This window comes from Acomys minous (genome assembly GCF_964271855.1).
Source record: "Acomys minous genome assembly, chromosome: 2".
Classification (NCBI taxonomy): Eukaryota; Metazoa; Chordata; class Mammalia; order Rodentia; family Muridae; genus Acomys; species Acomys minous.
Window position 1 is genome coordinate 85,765,884 of NC_140484.1, and position 20,453 is coordinate 85,786,336.

Here is a 20,453-nt window from a genome sequence, read left to right on the forward strand (position 1 = left end):
GTTTTGCGTCTTTGTTGTTGCCATACAAAGCTCTGGATTATTTGAGCACTCCAGATGTGTAGCCCGGGCAGTTCCCTTCCTCACTTATGGCTTGCACTCCAGCAAAGCTGGGTTTTTGGCTTTACTATGGCACACATGTCAGAACAGGCAGCATGCCGGGCGTGGTGGCGCACGCCTGTAATCCCAGCACTCAGGAGGCAGAGGCAGGCGGATCACTGTGAGTTCGAGGCCAACCTAGTCTACAAAGTGACTCCAGGACAGCCAAGGCTACACAGAGAGACCTTGTCTCAAAAAACCAACCAACCAAACAAACAAACCAACAAAACCAGAACAGGCAGCAGGAAGCACAGCTCATAAAGGACTGTTAAAGAATTGACCCTAAGCACAGAGTACGTAACTCTAGGAACACTGGCTGCCCTCTAAATCCCTGAGGACCATTCTGCTCCCACTCCAGGATTTCTGCATGATAGTGATGTCCCTATCAATATGAGGTGGCCTGTCTCTACTGGGACTCGACCCCTAAGTTCATAACAGGGCTCCCAAGACAGACAGAGCCAAAGTCATTATTTAAATGTCACCTCATAAAAGCATGGAGCAGTTCACAGGACGTATCAGCACTTGGGAGGCAGAGGCAGGGCATCATGAGTTCAAGGCCAAAATAACCTGTCAGACGCTGTTCATAAATATATAAACAACAAACATTTCTTTGCTGGGAGGTCTGGAGGGGTAAGCGTTACATGCCTTCCTCCCACCTCTTCTTTCTCACGCTGAAGCTCCTTTTTGAGGTGCTCCAAGTGTGCCCAGGGCTGTGTCTGCAGAGGGACATCTGGTGCCCAGGGCTGTGTGTGCAGAGGGACATCTGGTGCCCAGGGCTGTGTGTGCAGAGGGACATCTGGTGCCCAGGGCTGTGTCTGCAGAGGGACATCTGGTGCCCAGGGCTGTGTCTGCAGAGGGACATCTGGTGCCCAGGGCTGTGTCTGCAGAGGGACATCTGGTGCCCAGGGCTGTGTGTGCAGAGGGACATCTGGTGCCCAGGGCTGTGTCTGAAGATGGACATCTGGTGCCCAGGGCTGTGTCTGCAGAGGGACATCTTGTGCCCAGGGCTGTGTGTGCAGAGGGACATCTGATGCCCAGGGCTGTGTCTGCAGAGGGACATCTGGTGCCCAGGGCTGTGTCTGAAGATGGACATCTGGTGCCCAGGGCTGTGTGTGCAGAGGGACATCTGGTGCCCAGGGCTGTGTCTGCAGATGGACATCTGGTGCCCAGGGCTGTGTCTGCAGAGGGACATCTGGTGCCCAGGGCTGTGTGTGCAGAGGGACATCTGGTGCCCAGGGCTGTGTCTGAAGATGGACATCTGGTGCCCAGGGCTGTGTCTGCAGAGGGACATCTGGTGCCCAGGGCTGTGTCTGCAGATGGACATCTGGTGCCCAGGGCTGTGTCTGCAGAGGGACATCTGGTGTCCAGTGCTCTATCTGCAGATGGACATCTGGTGCCCAGGGCTGTGTCTGCAGAGGGACATCTGGTGCCCAGGGCTGTGTCTGCAGAGGGACATCTGGTGTCCAGTGCTCTATCTGCAGATGGACATCTGGTGCCCAGGGCTGTGTCTGCAGAGGGACATCTGGTGCCCAGGGCTGTGTCTGCAGAGGGACATCTGGTGTCCAGTGCTCTATCTGCAGATGGACATCTGGTGCCCAGGGCTGTGTCTGCAGAGGGACATCTGGTACCCAGGGCTGTGTCTGCAGAGGGACATCTGGTGCCCAGGGCTGTGTGTGCAGAGGGACATCTGGTGCCCAGGGCTGTGTCTGAAGATGGACATCTGGTGCCCAGGGCTGTGTCTGCAGAGGGACATCTTGTGTCCAGGGCTGTGTCTGCAGAGGGACAGCTGGTGTCCAGGGCTGTGTCTGCAGAGGGACATCCGGTGCCAGGGTCTGGTGCCTGGGGCTGTGTCTGCAGAGGGACATCTTGTTCCTCTTGCTGTGTCTGCAGAGGGACATCTGGTGCCCAGGGCTGTGTGTGCAGAGGGACATCTGGTGCCCAGGGCTGTGTGTGCAGAGGGACATCTGGTGCCCAGGGCTGTGTGTGCAGAGGGACATCTGGTGCCCAGAGCTGTGTCTGCAGAGGGACATCTTGTGTCCAGGCCTGGGTCTGTAATGGGATATGTTGTGGCCGGGGTTGTGTCTGCAGAGGGACATCTGGTGCCCAAGGGTGTGTCTGCAGAGGGACATCCGGTGCCAGGGTCTGGTGCCTGGGGCTGTGTCTGTAGAGGGACATCTTGTTCCTCTTGCTGTGTCTGCAGAGGGATACCTTGTGCCCGGGGTTGTGTCTGCAGAGGGACATTTGGGGTACAGGCACATTTCTGCAGAAGGCCTTCTGACAAGAGCATCTGCTGTGACTGATGTGAGAACTGTGCTGTTCCCACCTGTAAAGAAAGCAACATGTATAGAAATGGATTTGTTGTTTCATACGACTCTGCCCCTATTGACTGTGACTTTTTCAGCAAGTAAGTGAGTGACAACGTTTTGTGACTCCATTCTGATCTGGTGTTGTGTGTGTGGCTTGGGATGAGGGGCTGAGTTGAGGGATTTAACAGCAATGCAGAGAGCAGGTCTGTGGACTCAACTGTTGGAGCCTCAGCCTACACAAGCCCCACAGGTGAGGCACAGTGGGCTTCATCTCTGATGTGGAATAGTGGAAGCAGCTGTTTGTGGGGTCACAGCCCTGTTTTTTCCATTCTCATGGAAGACGTCTACAGACCCGGAACATCGCCACCTTCTACTGTCACACTCTGACTCCAACCCGGCTTTATTGAGGGGAACAAGTCTATTTTGAGTGGCAGTTGCGACTTTGCTGATAGACTGAAACAGCATTTTTGTACCTTTGAATTCTGAATCTTCCCTCATACCATTAGGGACTGTGGAAGCCATCGGGCCCCACTTTGGGTGCCACTTATTTGCTCTGTTTCTTAACAATTAAACTTTATTATACAACCCAACTAGCTTACACAAAAGGGAAAAAAGGTTAAAGGGAAACAAGAGTGAACCTTCCGGTATCTGTTCCACAGGATGGGTCCTTAGGTGTCTCTGGCCTGTGTGCTGGTCCGGCATGTTCGCTGATCCTCTTCCCAATCCACATGCGCTCAGGCCCAGTCTGAACCTGCTGCTCCTCTGTCTCCACCTGCCTGTCTCTCATGTGCAAGGGGCGGTCTCTCTCTCCCATCGAGGGTCGATTAGAAACACAAAAGTCCAGGTGGAGTCCCCAGGTCCCCTTCCTGAATTCCAGGCCCAGGATGGCTCCTCCCAGTCTATCTCAAGGTTAATCTCAGGGAGTATCCATGGTGTGTCCAAGGGCAAAGCCTGCCAAGACTGCTTTCACCTGTGACAAAGCTTACAATTCTTCCCACACATTATGCTGGGCAGATTCTGAGCTATTCCAACCCTGGTACTTTCTTTTTTTTTTTTTAAAGATTTATTTATTTTATATTTATATTTTGCATATGAGTGATTTATCTGCAGAAGAGAATATCAGATTACATTATAGATGGTTGTGAGCCACCACATGGTTGCTGAGAATTGAACTCAGGACCTCTGGAAGAGCAGGCAGTGCTCTTAACCACTGAGCCATCTCTCCAGCCCTTCCGCCCCCTGGTACTTTCAATACCCACATGAACGCCAATCGCTTGCCAGTCTAATGATTCCAGGAAGCTTCTGTTCCATCAGTTTATCCTTACAGCCACCTGCTCATCGCGGTCTTGCCTCATGGCGACTCCTCTCCGCCTTCCTCGCTGTCTTCTCAATTCTCTAACCCAAACCCAGGAACCTAAAACACCACCTTCCTCTCTTCTACGCAGTCATAGGCTTCAGCATCTTTATTTAGACAATCAGGGATAACTGGAGAGCATTCCTTATCATCACATAGTTACAAGACATAGTTCAACATTTATCACAATGCCCATGGTGGGGCGGTACCCAGATCTGAAGGCACCAAAACCAGCATTGGAAAACATAGTTGTGGGCAAAGCGTGGTGGCGCACACCTTTAATCCCAGCACTCGGGAGGCAGAGGCAGGTGGATCGCTGTGAGTTCGAGGCCAGCCTGGTCTACAAAGTGAGTCCAGGACAGCCAAGGCTACACAGAGAAACCCTGTCTCAAGAAACTAAAAGAAAGGGAGAGAGAGAGAGAGAGAGAGAGAGAGAGAGAGAGAGAGAGAGAGAGAGAAAGAAAGAAAGAAAGAAAGAAAGAAAACACAGTTGGACCTTCCTACAACAGGGTCAAGCTAGCGAGCTCCCCCTCACCCCCGCCCACCCTCGCCCTTGGAAAATAATTGCTTGTCATGTCCACCCCAGGAGGCGCATCACTGTTTATCCTGTGGGAAGGTGACTCCAATGGCTTTCCTCACCTCCTCAAGGATCTCAGCCAAGAGCTCACTCTCTGCCAGAGGAACTACAGGACTTTCCTTAAGACCTGGGAGGACAGAGCACAGGACAACTTGTCTAAAATCCACACACCTGCCACCAGGAAGACTACAATTCCCAGAAGTACACACGGCATAGGATGGAACACATTTCCCTCAGGCCTGGTCCCAGGTTGCAGTCCTCCACTCCTCACCTTTACGCAGACACTCGCGGACGTGGTTGGCTTCGTAACTCATGCATGCTCCATTTACAAAATTGAACTTTTTCTCAAGGACAGGTGGAGGGAACTGTTTATGGTTGCCATTCACCACCAGCTCCAATGGGCACCACGTTTTGCCAATCTGGAGGAAGAAAACAAAGCTTTGAGGGCTTTACTCCAGACAACATGGAGTAGCTCTCTGCACCTGAGAGCTCCGCCTTTGCTCCCACTCGATCTGTGAGGGTCAGGCCGCCTTCTGCCTGAATTGGGATTGGAGAGTTTACTCTTTAGCAATGGTCCTGCCATACTAAGACTTGTCTCTTGTCTCCCCAGAATAAAAATGATCTTGGATTTAAGGACGAGGTGCTCCTTTAGCAGAGTGGCGAGGGTTTACTGCCACAGTCTCTAGGGTGTTCGAACCACAGTTAGTACCATCACTCTTGGCTTCCACACTTTGTTGTTGTTGTTTGTTTGTTTTTGACAGGGTCTCATGTAGCCTAGGGTGATGTTGACCTTGGACTTCTGATTCTTCTGCTGGAGATTACAAGTGTGTGCGCCACCACACCTGGTTTCCATACAAGGCCTTCCTCCTCCTCCTTCCTTCTTCTTCTTCTTCTTCTCTTTCTTTCTTTTTTCTTTTTTTTTTTTTTTTGATTTGGTTTTTCGAGACAGGGTTTCTCTGTGTAGCCCTGGCTGTCCTGGACTCACTTTGTAGACCAGGCTGGCCTCAAACTCACAGAGATCCACCTGCCTCTGCTTCCCGAGTGCTGGGATTAAAGGCGTGCTCCACCACACCAGGCAACTCTTTCTTCTTCTTCTTCTTCTTCTTCTTCTCCTTCTTCTTCTTCCTCTTCCTCTTCCTCTTCCTCTTCTTCTTCTTGGTTTCTAGAGACAGGGCGTTTTCTATGGAGCACTGGCTGTCCTGGACTCACTTTGTAGACCAGGCTAAGAGTGCTGGGATGAAAGGTGTGCGCCACCACACCCGGCAAAGCCTTCCTTATCTGGTAGAAGACCTGGAAGCAAACCTAGCTGCCCACCACCTGCAGGACAGGACAGAAAGACGGAAATGGGAGATGAGGCCTGGATAGGAAATGTAGGCGTGATGTGTGATGTCACATCACACATATGCACACATCAGCACAAATGCGGCTGCGTGTGGTGGCGCACGCCTTTAATCCCAGCACTCAGGAGGCAGAGGCAGGCAGATCGCTGTGAGTTCGAGGCCAGCCTGGTCTATAGAGGGAGTCCAGGACAGCCAGGGCTACACAGAGAGACCCTGTCTCTTTCAAGACAATCCTTGTCCTGAGAATCTCCTGTCCCAATGTTGTGTAAACACTGCTGCCCAGTTGTCCCCTGTGAGGCCAATAAAGCATCTTACAGCCAATTGATGAGAACAGGATGAGCTTCTGTCAGCTCAGGGAGGGGGAGCGAGAGGAGGAAGTAGGGGATTCAGCCTCAGCCGCAGGTCCAGGAGACCTTAGGAGACAGCAGCTGAACAGGAAAAGCCATAAAGTGCAATTATCGTGCTCGCTTCGGCAGCACATATACTACAATTCGAACAATACAGAGAAGATTAGCATGGCCCCTGCACAAGGATGACACGCAAATTCGTGAAGCGTTCCATATTTTTAAGGACAGCAGGTTACCAAGAAGAGACTTGATACCCTATGAGCATATACAGGGGGAGGAAATCCCCCTCAGGAACTGTCATAGGGGAGGGGAATAAGGGAAAAATGGGAGGGAGGGAAGAATGGGAGGACACAGGGGATGGGATAACCATTGAGATGTAACAAGAACAAATTAATAAAATAATATATATCTTGGAAAAAAGTGCAATTATCTTGGGGGACTTTGGCAAAGGGAAAAAGTCAGACTAGCTTAGAGGATTAAAATAGGTAATAACTGCTCAGTTGTTGTGCTGTAACGCATATTAAATAAATAACATACTCTGCCTCAATTATTTGTGTGTTAGCTGGGTTAAGAGAGAAACTGCAACACAACTTTAAAGCTACCACTAACAGGAAAAGGCTCAAATTACTTTATAGTTTGACTTGAGTGCTGAGATTTGAGCCACTGCACTTGGCTTAAGTTCTTTCTTTCTTTCTTTCTTTCTTTCTTTATTTTTTATTTTATTTTATTTTATTTTTTGTCTTTCAAGACAGGGTTTTCTCTGTGTAGCCTAGACTGTCCTGAACTCGCTTTTGAGACCAGGCTGGCCTTAAACTCACAGCAATTCACCTGCCTCTGCCTCCCAAGTGCTGGCATTAAAGGTGAGCACCACCACTGCCAGGCTAGATTTTTTTTTTTTAGTTGAAGTCTTAAGGATCAAACACACTATTGGGTGCACACTAAGAAAGTGCTCTATTCCATCCCTCAAGGATTCTAGGCAGGTGCTAGATCATTGCCTTATGTCTGCAGATTCTCTTCTTACTTTTTTATTTTTTATTTTATTTTATTTATTTATTTGGCTTTTCAAGACAGGATCTCTCTGTGTTAGCCTTGGCTGTCCTGGACTTGCTGTGTAGACCAGGCTGGCCTCGAACTCACAGCGATCCGCCTGCCTCTGCCTCCCCAGTGTTGGGACTAAAGGTGTGCGCCACCATGCTTGGCCTCTTCGTACTTCTTATTTTTGAAGGTCTTGCTGAGTATTCCAAACTGTCCTTGACATCATGCTGTAGCCCAGGATGGCCGTGCACCTCTAGGCCCAGCAGGATGATCTTTCTTTGGCAGCAGGTATCAAGTAGGAGACAGTGCTAGCCATGTCTTCCACTGAGTCACACTAGGATTTTTTTTTCCTAGCAATGGCATTCCAAGAATCCACGAAATCCTAATCTCTCCTGAGACATGGATGGTGTCTGGAAACAACTGGAAAGGCTTTTCTTTCTTTCTTTCTTTCTTTCTTTCTTTCTTTCTTTTTTCCTTTTCCTTTTTCTTTTTTGTTTTCCAAGACAGGGTCTCTCTGTGTAGTCTTGGCTGTGCTGGACTCACTTTGTAGACCAGGCTGGCCTCGAACTCAGCGATCCACCTGCCTCTGTCTCCTGAGTGCTGGGATTAAAGGCGTGCGCCACCATGCTCGACTTTTTTCTTTTTCCTTTTTTGGTCTTTCCAGACAGAGTTTCTCTTGTGGCTGTTCTGGACTCTCTTTGTAGACCAGGCTGGCCTTGAACTCACAGAGATCCACCTGCCTCTGCGTCCCAAGCGATGGGATTTAAGGCCCTGTGCCACAATGCCTGGCTCACGGCTTTCTTTATGACTTTGAAAAGTCAGGCCTCGGGGCTGGACAGATGGCTCAGAGATTAAGAGCACTGACAGAGGCCCTGAGTTCAATTTCCATCAACCACATGATGGCTCACAACCATTTATAATGTGATCTAGTGCCCTCTTCTGGCGGGCAGGCACGCATGCAGGCAGAGCACTGTATACATAATAAATAAATAAATCTTGAAAAAAGAAAAAAGAAAAAGAAGGTCTGGAGAGACGGCTCCGAGGTTAAGAGCACTGGCTGCTCTTCCACAGGTTATGAGTTCAATTCCCAGCAACTACATGGCGGCTCACAGCCATCTATAATGAGATCTGGTGCCCTCTTGTGATGAGTAGGCACACTTGAGGGCAGCATACTGTATGAATAATAAATAAATATTAAAAAGAAAAAGAAAAGGCCGAGTGTGGTGGTGCACACCTTTAATCCCAGCACTCGGGAGGCAGAGGCAGGTGGATCGCTGTCAGTTTGAGGCCAGCCTGGTCTACAAAGCGAGTCCAGGACAGCCAAGGCTACACAGAGAAACCCTGTCTCAAAAAAAAAAAAAAGAAAAAAAAAAAGAAAAAAGAAAAGAAAAACAAACAAACAAAAAGAAAAAGAAAAAGAAAATCTCAGGCCTCATCGTAGAGAGGCAGATGTGTTGAGCAAGCCCAGAAAATTCTAACTGCACACGTGCCCCTTCCTCCCTTCCTAGTAATCGGGAGAGCGCAAGCACGTGTTTACCGAGGCCCTATCTTTCCCTCACCCTGCTGTTCCTGTGGTGTGGTTGTCAAGGAGTGTGAACATCTCAGAAGCAGGACGAGAAAACGGTTCCGTCAGCGCTAGGCACCCTGTCTGAGGGAGGGTTCCCAGCACTTGGCGGTGTGACGACATCTCACCTGGGCCACGCCCTTGGTGCCGCTCACATACGCTGTGTTGGGGAGTTCGGAGGTGATGCTGCAGGAGAAGCTACCAAGGACCCCTCCTGGGTACTGAAGTAGCACGCTCACAGTGTCGTCGACACCTGCAAGGAAAGCACAGTCAGCTCAGGGCAGACACCGCCAACTGTGGCCGAGACTCGCAGCCTGTGCGGTGTTGTCTCTCGTTTGTTACATTTTGTGTTCCTTGCTGGGTTTTATCTGTTTGAGGCAGAACCTCCAGGTGCGCAGGCTCAACCCAAACTTTCTATGTTTTTGTTTTGTTTTGTTTTTCGAGACAGGGTTTCTCTGTGTAGCCTTGGCTGTCCTGGACTCCCTTTGCAGACCAGGCTGGCCTTGAACTCACAGCGATCCGCCTGCCTCTGCCTCCTGAGTGCTGGGATTAAAGGCGTGCGCCACAGTGCCCGGCCCAAACTTCCTATGTATCAGACAATCATCTCCCGATCCTTTTGCCTCCACTTCCTGTGCGCTGGAATTACAGGCAGACACAGCCGTGCGCGGCTGAACAGTTTTGACTTTTACGTTCTTAATTAGCAAAAACGTAATTGGCAATTCAGTTTTTAACTAGTGTGCATATGTGTAGGGTGTACATGCGGAGGGAGGGGCAAGGGCCAAAGTTAGAAGTTCAAAAATTGTCTCTTTCTATCTTTCCCTGAATTATGGGTATCAAACTCTGGCCTTGGGGCTTCCATGGTACACACCTTTGATCTATCTGCTGAGCTAACTCTCCTGGCCCCTGCTTTGTTGTTGTGTTGTTGTTGTTGTTGTTGTTGTTGTTGTTGTTGTTTTAATCAAACAGGGCCTCACTGTGTAATCCAGGCTGGCTTTGAACTCATGGAATCTTCCTGCCTCCTTCTCCCAGGGGACTGGGGTAACCGGCAAGAGCCACAAGGCCCTGAATCAGTGATGTACTTTGAGTAATTGTATGATGTTTACATTATCTCTCAGGGGAGATGGTTTAGCTGGTAAGAGCCTTTGCTGCTCCTGCAGAGTGTGTGGGTGCAGCTCCCGGCACCCACATGGCAGTTCTCAACTGTCCGTAACTCCACTTTCAGGGGTTTCAGTCTATCTTGGGACCTCTGCAGTCACATAGCATGTGTTCATACATACGGACATATACATACATACATACATACATACGAATGTAAAATAAATATATATTTTTTAACCCTGGCAGGGAAGTGGTGGTGGTACACTGCTTTAATCAAAGCACTCAGGAAGCAGACTCAGGTGGATCCACATGAATTTGAGGCCAGCCTGGTCTACAAAGGGAGCCTAGGACAGCTAGGACTGCACAGGAACTGCCCCTCTCACCCCCAAACAAACAAACAAAAACCCCAACCCACAATGCTAAGCATGGAGACACAGACCCTTAATTCTAGCACTTGGGGAGACAGAGCTCTGGAAGCTTGAAGCCAATAACCTTTGTTTTTATTTATTTTGCTTTATTTTATTTTTTGTTTTTGTTTTTTAAAGATTTATTTATTATGCATATACACCTGCTGGCCAGAAGGCGGCACCAGATCTCATTACAGATGGCTGTGAGCCACCATGTGGTTGCTGGGAATTGAACTCAGGACCTTCGGAAGAGCAGCCAGTGCTCTTAACCGCTGAGCCATCTCTCCAGCCCTTTTTGTTTTTTTTGTTTTTTTTTTTTAGAGTTATTTATTTATTATTATGTATACAGTGTTCTGCCTGCATGTACATCTGCAGGCCAGAAGAGGGCATCACATCACAGTACAGATGGTTATGAGCCACCATGTGGTTGCTGGGGATTGAACTTCGGACCTTTGGAAGAACAGGCAGCACTCTTACCCACTGAGCCATCTCTCCAGCCCCCCTTTTTTGTTTTTTTGAGACAGGTTTTCTATGTGTAGCCTTGGCTGTCCTGGAACTTGCACGGTAGACCAGGCTGGCTCCCAACTCACAGAGATCCACCTGCCTCTGCCTCCCCAAGTGCTGGGATTAAAGGTGTGCACCACCATTTTCTGGAACCAATTGCTTATATTTCTCTCTCTCTCTCTCTCTCTCTCTCTCTCTCTCTCTCTCTCTCTCTCTCTTTGTTTTTGTTTTTTGTTTTTTGTTTTTAGTTTTGGTTTTTCGAGACACGGTTTTTTTGTGTAGCCTAGGAGTAAAGACTCACTTTATTGACCAGGTTGGCCTCGAACTCACAGAGATCCACCTGCCTCTGCCTCCCGAGTGCTGGGATTAAAGGCATGCGCCACCACGCCCCGCTGCTTATATTTAACTGCTAACCATTTACTTTAATTCTTCATTAACTCCCACAGCACCCTAATTATTAACATTTGACTAGTCAAATAATTAAGATTCAGCCTGCGCCAGGGTAGATGGTGCACACCTTTAATCCTAGCACTTGGAGCAGAGGCACGCAGATCTCTATGAGTTCGAGGCCAGCCTAGTCTACAAAATGAATCCAGTAGAGCCGGGGCCCTGTTAAACATTGAAACCCCGTCTTGAAAAACCAGAACCGTAACTACAAAAAACAAGTAAAAAAGATTCAGCCACGCAGTCTCAGATCACGTGGTAAATTGTCAGGGCACAGCCAGTGGAGAGCAGACCTGAATCGGAACAAGATTCTGAAAGAGACGTTGGGCCCCCCACCCATGTAGTTCGTGAACTACATTTCCCAGAAGGCCATGGGGGAGCCACTTGCTTAAATCCTGTGTACATACTCAGGTCTGGAAATGGTACTTTATATGCCTAAGCAAGCAAGTCCCTCCAGCTGTCTAACTTGATTTCTCTCGGGGCCCGGAGACTTGAGAGAGAATGCCTCCTACCGCCATCCCTACCGCCATCCCGGCGAGGGTATGCAGTACCTGTTTCGTGGATCCTTGCCATGGCTGAAATCTTCTCTGGCTTCTGGGCACCAAAGACCCAGGAGAGGAATTGAACGCAGTAGATGCCTAGGTCCAGCAGGCCGCCGCCGGCCTGGCTCCAGTCTGTTGCCCGGGGAAAAACGCTTAAATCCGCCCCAAATTCTGCCCGGGCCATTCGAGGCTCCCCGATAGTTCCTTGGACCAAAACTTCCCGCAGAGCCTCCATGGCAGGAAAAAACCGGCTCCAGATGCCCTGCAGACCAGAGAGGTGAGGTACTCAGCCACACCTCCCGCGGGATCCTAATCTGCTCCCCCTCCCCAAAACACACCCTTATTTTTCCAGAGAGCATAGCCCCAAACACAAGGTCCTTTCTTGGCCTTCCCCCTGTCACCCCACTTTTCCTGTTCCGGCTGGTTCTGGTCCCATACACACGGTTTTTTTTAGCTTTTTTTTTCTTTTTTTAGATAGGGTATAATGTTGCCCAGGCTGGCTTCAAATTTCGTTGTGTGGCAGACAGGTGAGTCCCAGTGGAGGAGCTGCCTACGACAGACTGGCCTGTGGGGTAGTGTCTAGATTTTTAACTGCCGTAGGCCGACCAGCCCACCTTGAGCAGCACTATTCTTTGGGCAGGTGGGCCTGAACCCGGAGCCTTGGGTGAGGGAAAAACAGTAACCACTGAGATAGTATCTCTAGCCCTTTAAGAAACTCTAATTTTGAGGCGGCCCAGCGTGGTGGCTCATACCTTTAATCCCAACACTCGGGAGGCAGAGGCAGGCAGATTGCTGTGAGTTCGGATCGCTGTGAGCTCGAGGCCAGCCTGGTCTACCAAGTGAGTCCAGGACAGCCAAGGCTACACAGAGAAACCCTGTCTCAAAAAACAAAAACAAACAACAAAAAACCCGAAATTGTTTTCAGGGCTGGAGAGATGGCTCCGTGGTTTGGAGCACTGACTTCTCTTCCAGAGGTCCTGAGTTCAATTCCCACCAACCACATGGTGGCTCACAACCATCTATAGTGTGATCTGGTGCCCTCTTCTGGACTGCAGGGGTACATGCAGATAGTTTTCATATACATAAGCATAAATAAAATCTTTTTTTAAATATTTATTTATTATTATGTATACAGTGTTCTGCAGGCAGAATATAATATAATAAATAAATATATAAATAAATCTTTAAAAAAGATTTTATTTATGCTTATGTATATGAAAACTCTATCTGCATGTATACCTGCAGGCCAGAAGAGGGCATCAGATCTAATTATAGATGGTTGTAAGCCACCATGTGGTTGCTGGGAATTGAACTCAAGACCTCTGGAAGAGCAGACAGTGCTCTTAACCTCTGAGCCATCTCTCTAGCCCCCAATAAATAAAATATTAAGAAAAGATTTTTTTTTTACAATGTGCACTACCATGCTGGGCAGCCTTGAACTTCTATCCTCCTGCCTCTGCCTCCTTTCCAGTGCTGAGGATGGAACCCTGGGCTTCCTGCATCTCTTCGGTACCTCCTGCTTTCCTTCCTGAGACAAGGTTTCAGTGCGTGGCTCTAGCTCGCTGGAGATTTACTGTGTGGAGCAGGCTGGACTCGAACTCACGGGGACCGGCTGCCTCTGCCTCCCATCCCGAGTGCTGGGGTTACTGGCGTGTGCCACCACGCCCGCCTAACACCTGATCTCTTCTTGGTGGATTTCAGGGGCTGGAGAGCCGGCTCACTTGTTGTTTGAGTGATCCAGGCTGCTTCCTGCTGGCCACACGGCCCCTTCAGCTCTGGAGATCTGAAACCATCTTCTAACCTCTGTGGGCACCACATGTACACATGGCATAGTAAATAAAATAACTAAAGTTTTTTTTTTCTTTCTTAATTAACTGATTTGGAAGTTGCACAGTTTGATGGTAAATTCTTGGTCTCCCACTAGCTTTGCCATAGAGGACGTGGCATCCTGTCTTGAACGTTCCCTCCTCCGTGTTGGGGTGGAATTCTGAGAAAGTAGCCTTTCCTTATCTCCTGTTCTCCAGGAGAAAGGAGCTGTTGTGGGCCAGCATTTTAGCTTTTCCTGGGAAAAGAAGTTACAAAGTCACCGCCCTTATCCGTGGTTTTCTTAGGTTCGTTGAGCAAGCAGTGACTCGCAGATGAGAGCAGTGTGTGCATCTGGAAAGCTGAGCTCAAGCATGCTGTGGGACTCTCCTGAGGGCCAGTCTGCGTGACACACGTCCCCGTGACTCCCTGGGTAAGTCTTGCACCCACAACCCCTAAGCAAGATGGCCTCTGTCTTCTTCGGTTTCCTTGCTTTCCAAATAAATACCTTTCCTTCAAGTGGGGAGAAAGGAACTTGAGTTTGTGGCTTCAATAGCAGCTAGATTCCGTTACATCCTGGCCAGCACAGGGAATCTGATCCTTGTGGGGGGAGGGTATGAGGGAGCAACATTTTGACTGTGGGCAGCCATGTTCACCACTGGCATGGCAGTGTTGGGGGCATAATCTGATGTATTTTGATGCTAATTACTGCTTGCTGTCTGACCCACCTTTTGTTTAATAAAAAGCCATCCCACCTGGACAGGACAAGAGAGATAGGTGGGGCTAGGAGGGAGAGGAATTCTGGAAAAGAAAGAAAGAAAGAAAGAAAGAAAGAAAGAAAGAAAGAAAGAAAGAAAGAAAGAAAGAAAGAACCACCACAAGGAGAGAGAGAGAAAAAAAAAACTGCCAAAAAGAAAGAGGAAAAAAAAAAGGTTGCTATGGGTTAGATGGAAAAAAACACACAGCGGCGTGAGTGGAGAATCCAGCTCAGATAAAAAACATTAACAAATATTTGAGATTATAAAGGGGAGGTAGCTTGATAAAAGTTATTATTAAAAACAGATGACATGAGATTGAGACAGGGATCCCATGCCTGTCCCACTATGGAAGGTAGTTTAGAGGATTGATATCTGTCCTGCCCCAGGTTAACTAAGGCTATTTTAAAATATAACAGGTGTCTGTGTCTTAATTGATCGCTAGCCAAGCATACTGACAATACATGTGATCAAAAAACAACAGAGGGGCCTCTCCAGGCTTACCTCCATAAGGAAGAGGCCGCGAGAACGGGCCTCTGCAACCATGTCCCGCACTTCTGCTGCGTTCACGCCCATGGGCTTCTCACAGAGGACAGCCTTGCCCGCTGCCAGGCAGAGGCTCACCGCCGCCTTGTGCTGGGGGTGCTGGGTGGCGACGTAGGCCACCTCTAGGGTAGGAGAAAGGCGATCAGGTCAGCAGCACTGCCCACAGGAAGAGAGGCCTGGCCGATAATGTTCAAGGACAAATCAGCGGACACAACCCTAATCTTTTCATTAGGATGAGACTACCAGGCTCTTGAGAGCCTGAGGCAGGAGGATAACCCATTTGAGACCAGCCTGAGCTGCATAGTGAGGTCTGTATCAAAAACCCAAGGGCCCAGGCATAGTAGCCCACATCTTTAATCCTAGCCCTTGGAAACGGGAAAACAAGGCAGGTCGATCTTTGTGAGTTCGAGGCCAGCCTGTTCTCCATAGTAACTTTTAGGCCAGCCAGGGCTACATAGTGAGACCCTCTCTCAAAATAAAAAAAAAAAGTGTTGGGCTACACCTTGGTGGAGCCTTTGCCTAAAGTGTGAGAGGCCCTGAGTTCCATCCCCAATGCTGGAGAATAAACAAGCACATAACCCCTTACCAGATTCCGTAGCCTTGCAAGAGTCTTTGAACCTAGCCTTAGCTGCAGAGGCCTGGCCTCTAAGCTGAGTTGAATACTGTTCGGCCAGACTCTGGCCAAGTGCGCTCCCATTAACCCTGCCTCCTACCCCAGCTGAGCCCAAAGCCCAGCCCCGGGAGTCACACATTTAGCACAGCACGGACTGTGCCTAGCTGTCCCCCACCTCCATCATCGCGGCCACTCACCCACGTTTGGGTCCTTGGCCAACTCCTTGTAGGAGCCGTAGGCCTTGGGAATGTTATGTTTCTGTGCAAACTCCTTCGCCCGGTTCAAGTCCCTCGCAGCCACTGCTACCACCTGCTGAGCGATTCCAAGGGTGAAGGTGGGGCCATTGTGGAGGGTAAGGTAGTTGGGGGGGGGAGGGCAAGCGATGGAGGGGGTTACAATAAAGGGGCTTCTCCGAGATGTCTAGGGAAGATGGGGGGGGTGGTAGGGGATGGACGGCAGAAAGCCAGACTCATGCTGTGCCTGGGCGCCAGGCCAGCCTAGGCTATTAACAAGTTCAAGAACATCCCCGGGGGACATGGCAAAGACTGAATGAAAAAGGAAAGGGGGGGGGGGTGTTAGTGAACCGAAGACCCAGTCTCTGACTGCACAATAGTCCCTCAGCGCAGCAGCTAAGATCCCCCCCCCACCCCCCCACCCCCCCCCCCCCCCGCAAACCTCAAGCTCCTCCGGTTTACAAGGGGGGGGGGGTGTGAAGAGGAGGAACAAGCTAAAAATAAGTCTCCTGTGGCTTTGAAGACCGGAAGTAGGGTCCCCTTCCCTTCTCAGGGTCACCTCCTGTCTCAGACCTAGGGGCTGTCCTCCCTCAGACTCAGGACTCCCCCATTTCTCATACTGTCACCTCTCCTCTCTAGCCAAGGCTCCCCTCTTCCCTCGAGACCCAGGGTCTTCCAAGGGAGGTGCACCTGGTGCTCCGAGGGAGGCAGTGAGTTCAGCACGGTGGTAAAATCGTTGGCGATTAAGCCAGCTGACACAATTCCCCAGCGCAGCGGCAGCGCCATCTTCACAGGGCAGGACGACCTCCGCAGGCAGGGCAGGGCAGCCTGGGCCCGCAGGGCGGGGGGCGGAGCCAACCGGATCCTTGCTCTTCTTGGCTTAACTCTCTCAGAGGGCCTGCAGGGCTTTGCTTTCTGAGCCTTTGACCCTTAGGGACACAACCTAAGGGAAATTGGAGAAATGTCTGCTTTTCTATCGGTCTGTCTCTCTCAGTGTGTGGGCACACTCGTGTGTGTGTGTGTGTGTGTGTGTGTGTGTGTGTGTGTATCTGCGGCTGCCTCTGTCTCTGTCTCTGTCTTTCTATGCCTTACTCTGTTGCCCAGGCTGGCCTGGACTCCACAAAATAACCCCAGCTGCTGACCTCAAACTCAGGGCAATCCTCCTGCCTCAGCTCCTTGAGTACAGGAATTATAAGGTATACACCATCTTGCTTTTCTCTCAGGTGTCTTTTTACTTTTTATTTGGAGACAAGGTCTTGATATTGTTAGAAATTGGTCTAGGGTCTCAACAAAATGACCATAGGATCCGAAATATTCCTGGCAAGGCAGAAAGATTTACTTCGGCAAAAGGCCGCAGGCACGCACACCCAGCAGGGACTCACTGAGTTTGCTTTGTTATTAAGTGTGCGTGCGTGTGTGTCTTGCCTGCATGTATACACATGCCCCATGCGCGTGTCTAGTGCTCTCAGAGGTTAGAAGGGGGTGTTTCGGTGTCTAGAGAGATGGCTCAGCAGTTACGGGCATTGGCTGCTCTCCCAGAGGCCCAAGTTCAGCTCCACGTGGCTGTTCACAACCATCTTTAACTCCTGTTCCGGGAGATCCAGTGCCTCTCCTGTCCTCTCTGGGCGCCAGGTATGCAGGTGGTGCAGAGACATGCATATAGGCCGACACTCAGACACAGAAAAAAAGAAAAACGAAGCTCCCCAAAACACACAAGAGGGTGTTAGAGTCCCCTGGAGCTCGAATCACAGATGCCTGCGAGCCATTCGTGGGAGCTGGGAACCCAACCTGGGTCCTCTGCAGGGACAGTGAGTGCTCCGAACAGCTGGCCGAGCCCACTCAAGCCGCAGATTGCGGGTTTGTTTGTTTGTTTTTTTAACAGGTGTCTTTAACAATGAGACTTCATTTATCTCACTTAACATTTGGAGAGAAAAGAAAATGCATCTCATACCCCGCCCCAAGTCCTTCCTCCTTTATAACACGGTTTCTGTTCGGATTCTGCTTCAGTCCCCACCTGCCACAGGGCGTGGTCCTGCCCAGGGCCTTATGAAAGAACAGATGCTCCTGCTCCCGGAGCTCCTGGAGATCTCTCTCTACCCCCTCCCCCCTCTCCTCCCCCCTCTCCTCTCTCTCCTCCTTCTCTCTGGGGTACCCCTCCCCCCTTTCCTCCCCCCCCCATGCTTATTTAATAAACCTCACATAACATAACATCTGGTCCCTTGTATCCATCGTTATCTTATTCTCGTATATAAAAGTTTTACTCTTCTCTTCAGATTCACTTGGCGCTGTCTGACTGCGCCTACGTGTTCACGAGCCACGTGTTTGCTAAGCCGCAGAGATTTTGTCCTTTATCACGGCTTTCATTAATCATGAACTAATGGGTTATGCAACATTTCACTGTAACCCTGATTCCTGGGACAGAGGTAGCTCTTCTCCCCCCCCACCACCCCCGTTTCCATGTGAGCCTTTGACAGAAAGGGCAGGCCACACGGGTCATTTCCCGACGCTGGAGCCTCAGCTTCCGGAGCAGCTAGGATGACAGGCCTCACAGACGGCCTGCTTTCTTTCTTTCTTTCTTTTTCTTTCTTTTTTTTTCTAATTTACTTTATATATACAAATGCTCTGTCTGCATGTATGTCTGCATGTCAGAAGAGGGCATCAGATCACATTATAGATGGTTGTGAGCCACCATATGGTTGCTGGGAATTGAACTCAGGACCTCTAGAAGAAGAGATGGTGCTTTTAACCACTGAGCCATTCTTCAGCCCTTGCCTTCTTTATTAGTTTTTTTTTTTTTTTTTTTGAGGTGGGGTTTCTCTTGTAGTCCCGGCTGTCCTGGACTCCCTTTGTTTTTTATTGTTTTGTTTTTTGTTTTTTTTTTTTGCGACAGGGTTTCTCTGTGTAGCCTTGGCTCTCCTGGACTTGCTTTGTAGACCAGGCTGGCCTCAAACTCAGTGATCCCCCTACCTCTGTCTCCCAAGTTCAGGGATTAAAGACGCGTGCCACCATGCCCTGCCTTCTTTTTCTTTCTTTTTTATTTATTTATTTATTTATTTTTATGTGCGTTGGTGTATTGCCTGCCTGTACATCTGTGTAAGGGTGTCAGATCTTAGCGTTACAGACAACTGTGATCTGCCATGTGGGTGCTGGGAATGGAACCCTGGTTCTCTGACAGAGCAGTCAGTGCTCCCAACAGCTGAGCCACCTCTCCAGCTCCTGGTCCTGCTTCTTATGTCCCCTAGAGTTAAGGCCAGAGCCCTCTTCCATGTCCCTCTGCGTTTGGTCCTGGCTCAAGGCTGGACCTCTCTGGGGGTTACTTTACTGTTCTGGAAAGCTTCTATTTGCAGGAAATTCTTAAAGAGGATTAACCGGGCTCTGTGGACTATTATGTAATTATTCTCAACCGGTTGGCCAAGCCCACCTTCAGCAAGACAGTATCACATTTCCCTTGCCTTGCAGACAGTTATGTAAGACGTTGGCACCTGGGGGCTAAGAGCAGGCACTGCTTTTGGTCACCTGTAACTCCAACTTCTGGGGATCTGACGCCCTCTCTGAATTCTGTGGCTCCTGCACTCCTGTGGCGCACACACACACACACACACACACACACTGAGCTAAAAATTGCTTTGTTTTTGTTTTTGAAGACAGTTTCTCTTGTGTAGCCAGGCTGGCCTTGAACTCATGGTGATCTGCCTGCCTCTGCCTCCCCAAGTGCTGGGATACAGGCATGCGCCACTCTACCCAGCTTCAATTAAAAAAAAAAAGATTTTAAAGGCCTTATGCAGGACTTGGTGACACACATCTTTAATCCCAGAACTCAAGATGCAGGGGCAGATGGAGCTCTGTGAATTGAAGGCCAGCCTGGTTTACACAACTGCATAGTAAAACAACACAAAACCAAATCAAAATAAAGCCCTTGGTGCGGGAGGCGCCCACAAGGCCTCACCCCTCTTTTGAGGATCTCTATTTTCACAGCTTTGTAGCTATCGTCTTGTATGGTGCTTTCTGCCTTAATCCCGTACGCGGTGCCATCTCAGAACAGAATACGCTCACCTAGAAGCCATGGCTGTAACCAGTGGTAGCGGGTCTACTGTAACGGAACTACTGACAGACACTTCCTGGTGGATGGAAGAGAGGAAAAACACAACCCCAGCTTCGTGTATGGACAGTGGAGGCTTAACTGAGAGGTTCTCCAATGAGGCGCCTGCAAAGTTGTCATCTGGGATGTGGTGGGACATGGTGGTGGCACAGCTGTTTGGGGGCCAATGCTATTTTTTTTTCCAAGACATGGTTTCTCTGTGGAACCTTGGCTGTCCTGGACTTGCTTTGTAGACCAGGCTGGCCTTGAACTCATCACAATCTACCTGCCTCTGCCTCCCAAATGCTGGGCTTCAAGGTGTGCGCCACCAGGCCAATGCTCTTAATGTAGATGATGGCCCTTGTCCTCTTTCCACACACCAATTCATCAGAGAACGTCTCTATCCAAGACGAGGACAAAGCCACCATCCCGGTGTCCTCAGGACCAGTGGGACACGAGTGCCGGGGAGCACATCCCCCACCGACACAGCAGGTAGACCAGAGAGCCCCGCATAACCTGACGCTACCGCGCTGTAGACATGCGTGTGTGCAGGCCAAAGAGCCATGCAGGACGTGCACAACACGCTGCTCCTTTATCGACAGAGTCTGTCTGTGGTTTGGAGCCTGCTGAACTCAGATGTGGACAGGGGACCCCAGGGAGCCTCTGCCTCCTCACTGCTGGGCTTGCAGGTGTCTTATACACGGGTGCCGAGGAGCCAGAGGTCCTCGTGTTTCACAGCGCATTTCAGTGGCCCCATGTCTATTGTCTCTGTCTTGTTCTGGGCAGCTCTCGGTGTGTATGAACTCAGGGT

At 49.8% G+C, this 20,453-nt stretch overlaps 1 protein-coding gene across 1 annotated transcript; it reads right to left on the bottom strand.

Moving 5' to 3' along the window:
- Positions 1-3,850: 3,850 nt before the first annotated feature.
- Positions 3,851-16,410, bottom strand: DHDH (dihydrodiol dehydrogenase). Its single transcript, XM_084759255.1, has 7 exons — positions 16,255-16,410; positions 15,529-15,640; positions 14,677-14,840; positions 11,624-11,876; positions 8,748-8,872; positions 4,605-4,752; positions 3,851-4,460 (listed from the first exon to the last, which is right to left on the bottom strand). The coding sequence occupies exons 1-7, from the start codon at positions 16,348-16,350 to the stop codon at positions 4,351-4,353; spliced, it is 1,008 nt and encodes a 335-aa protein (XP_084615381.1). The 5' UTR covers positions 16,351-16,410; the 3' UTR covers positions 3,851-4,350.
- Positions 16,411-20,453: the final 4,043 nt, after the last annotated feature.

Bases quoted from the DNA above. Each gene is read 5' to 3' on its own strand.
- DHDH (XM_084759255.1), bottom strand. From the start codon at position 16,350: ATGGCGCTGCCGCTGCGCTGGGGAATTGTGTCAGCTGGCTTAATCGCC. The intron at 15,641-16,254 runs GTGCACCTCCCT...ATCGCTCAGCAG, and splicing joins TGCCTCCCTCGGAGCACCAG to GTGGTAGCAGTGGCTGCGAG. The intron at 11,877-14,676 runs GTAAGCCTGGAG...TCTGGTCTGCAG, and splicing joins GCGGCCTCTTCCTTATGGAG to GGCATCTGGAGCCGGTTTTT.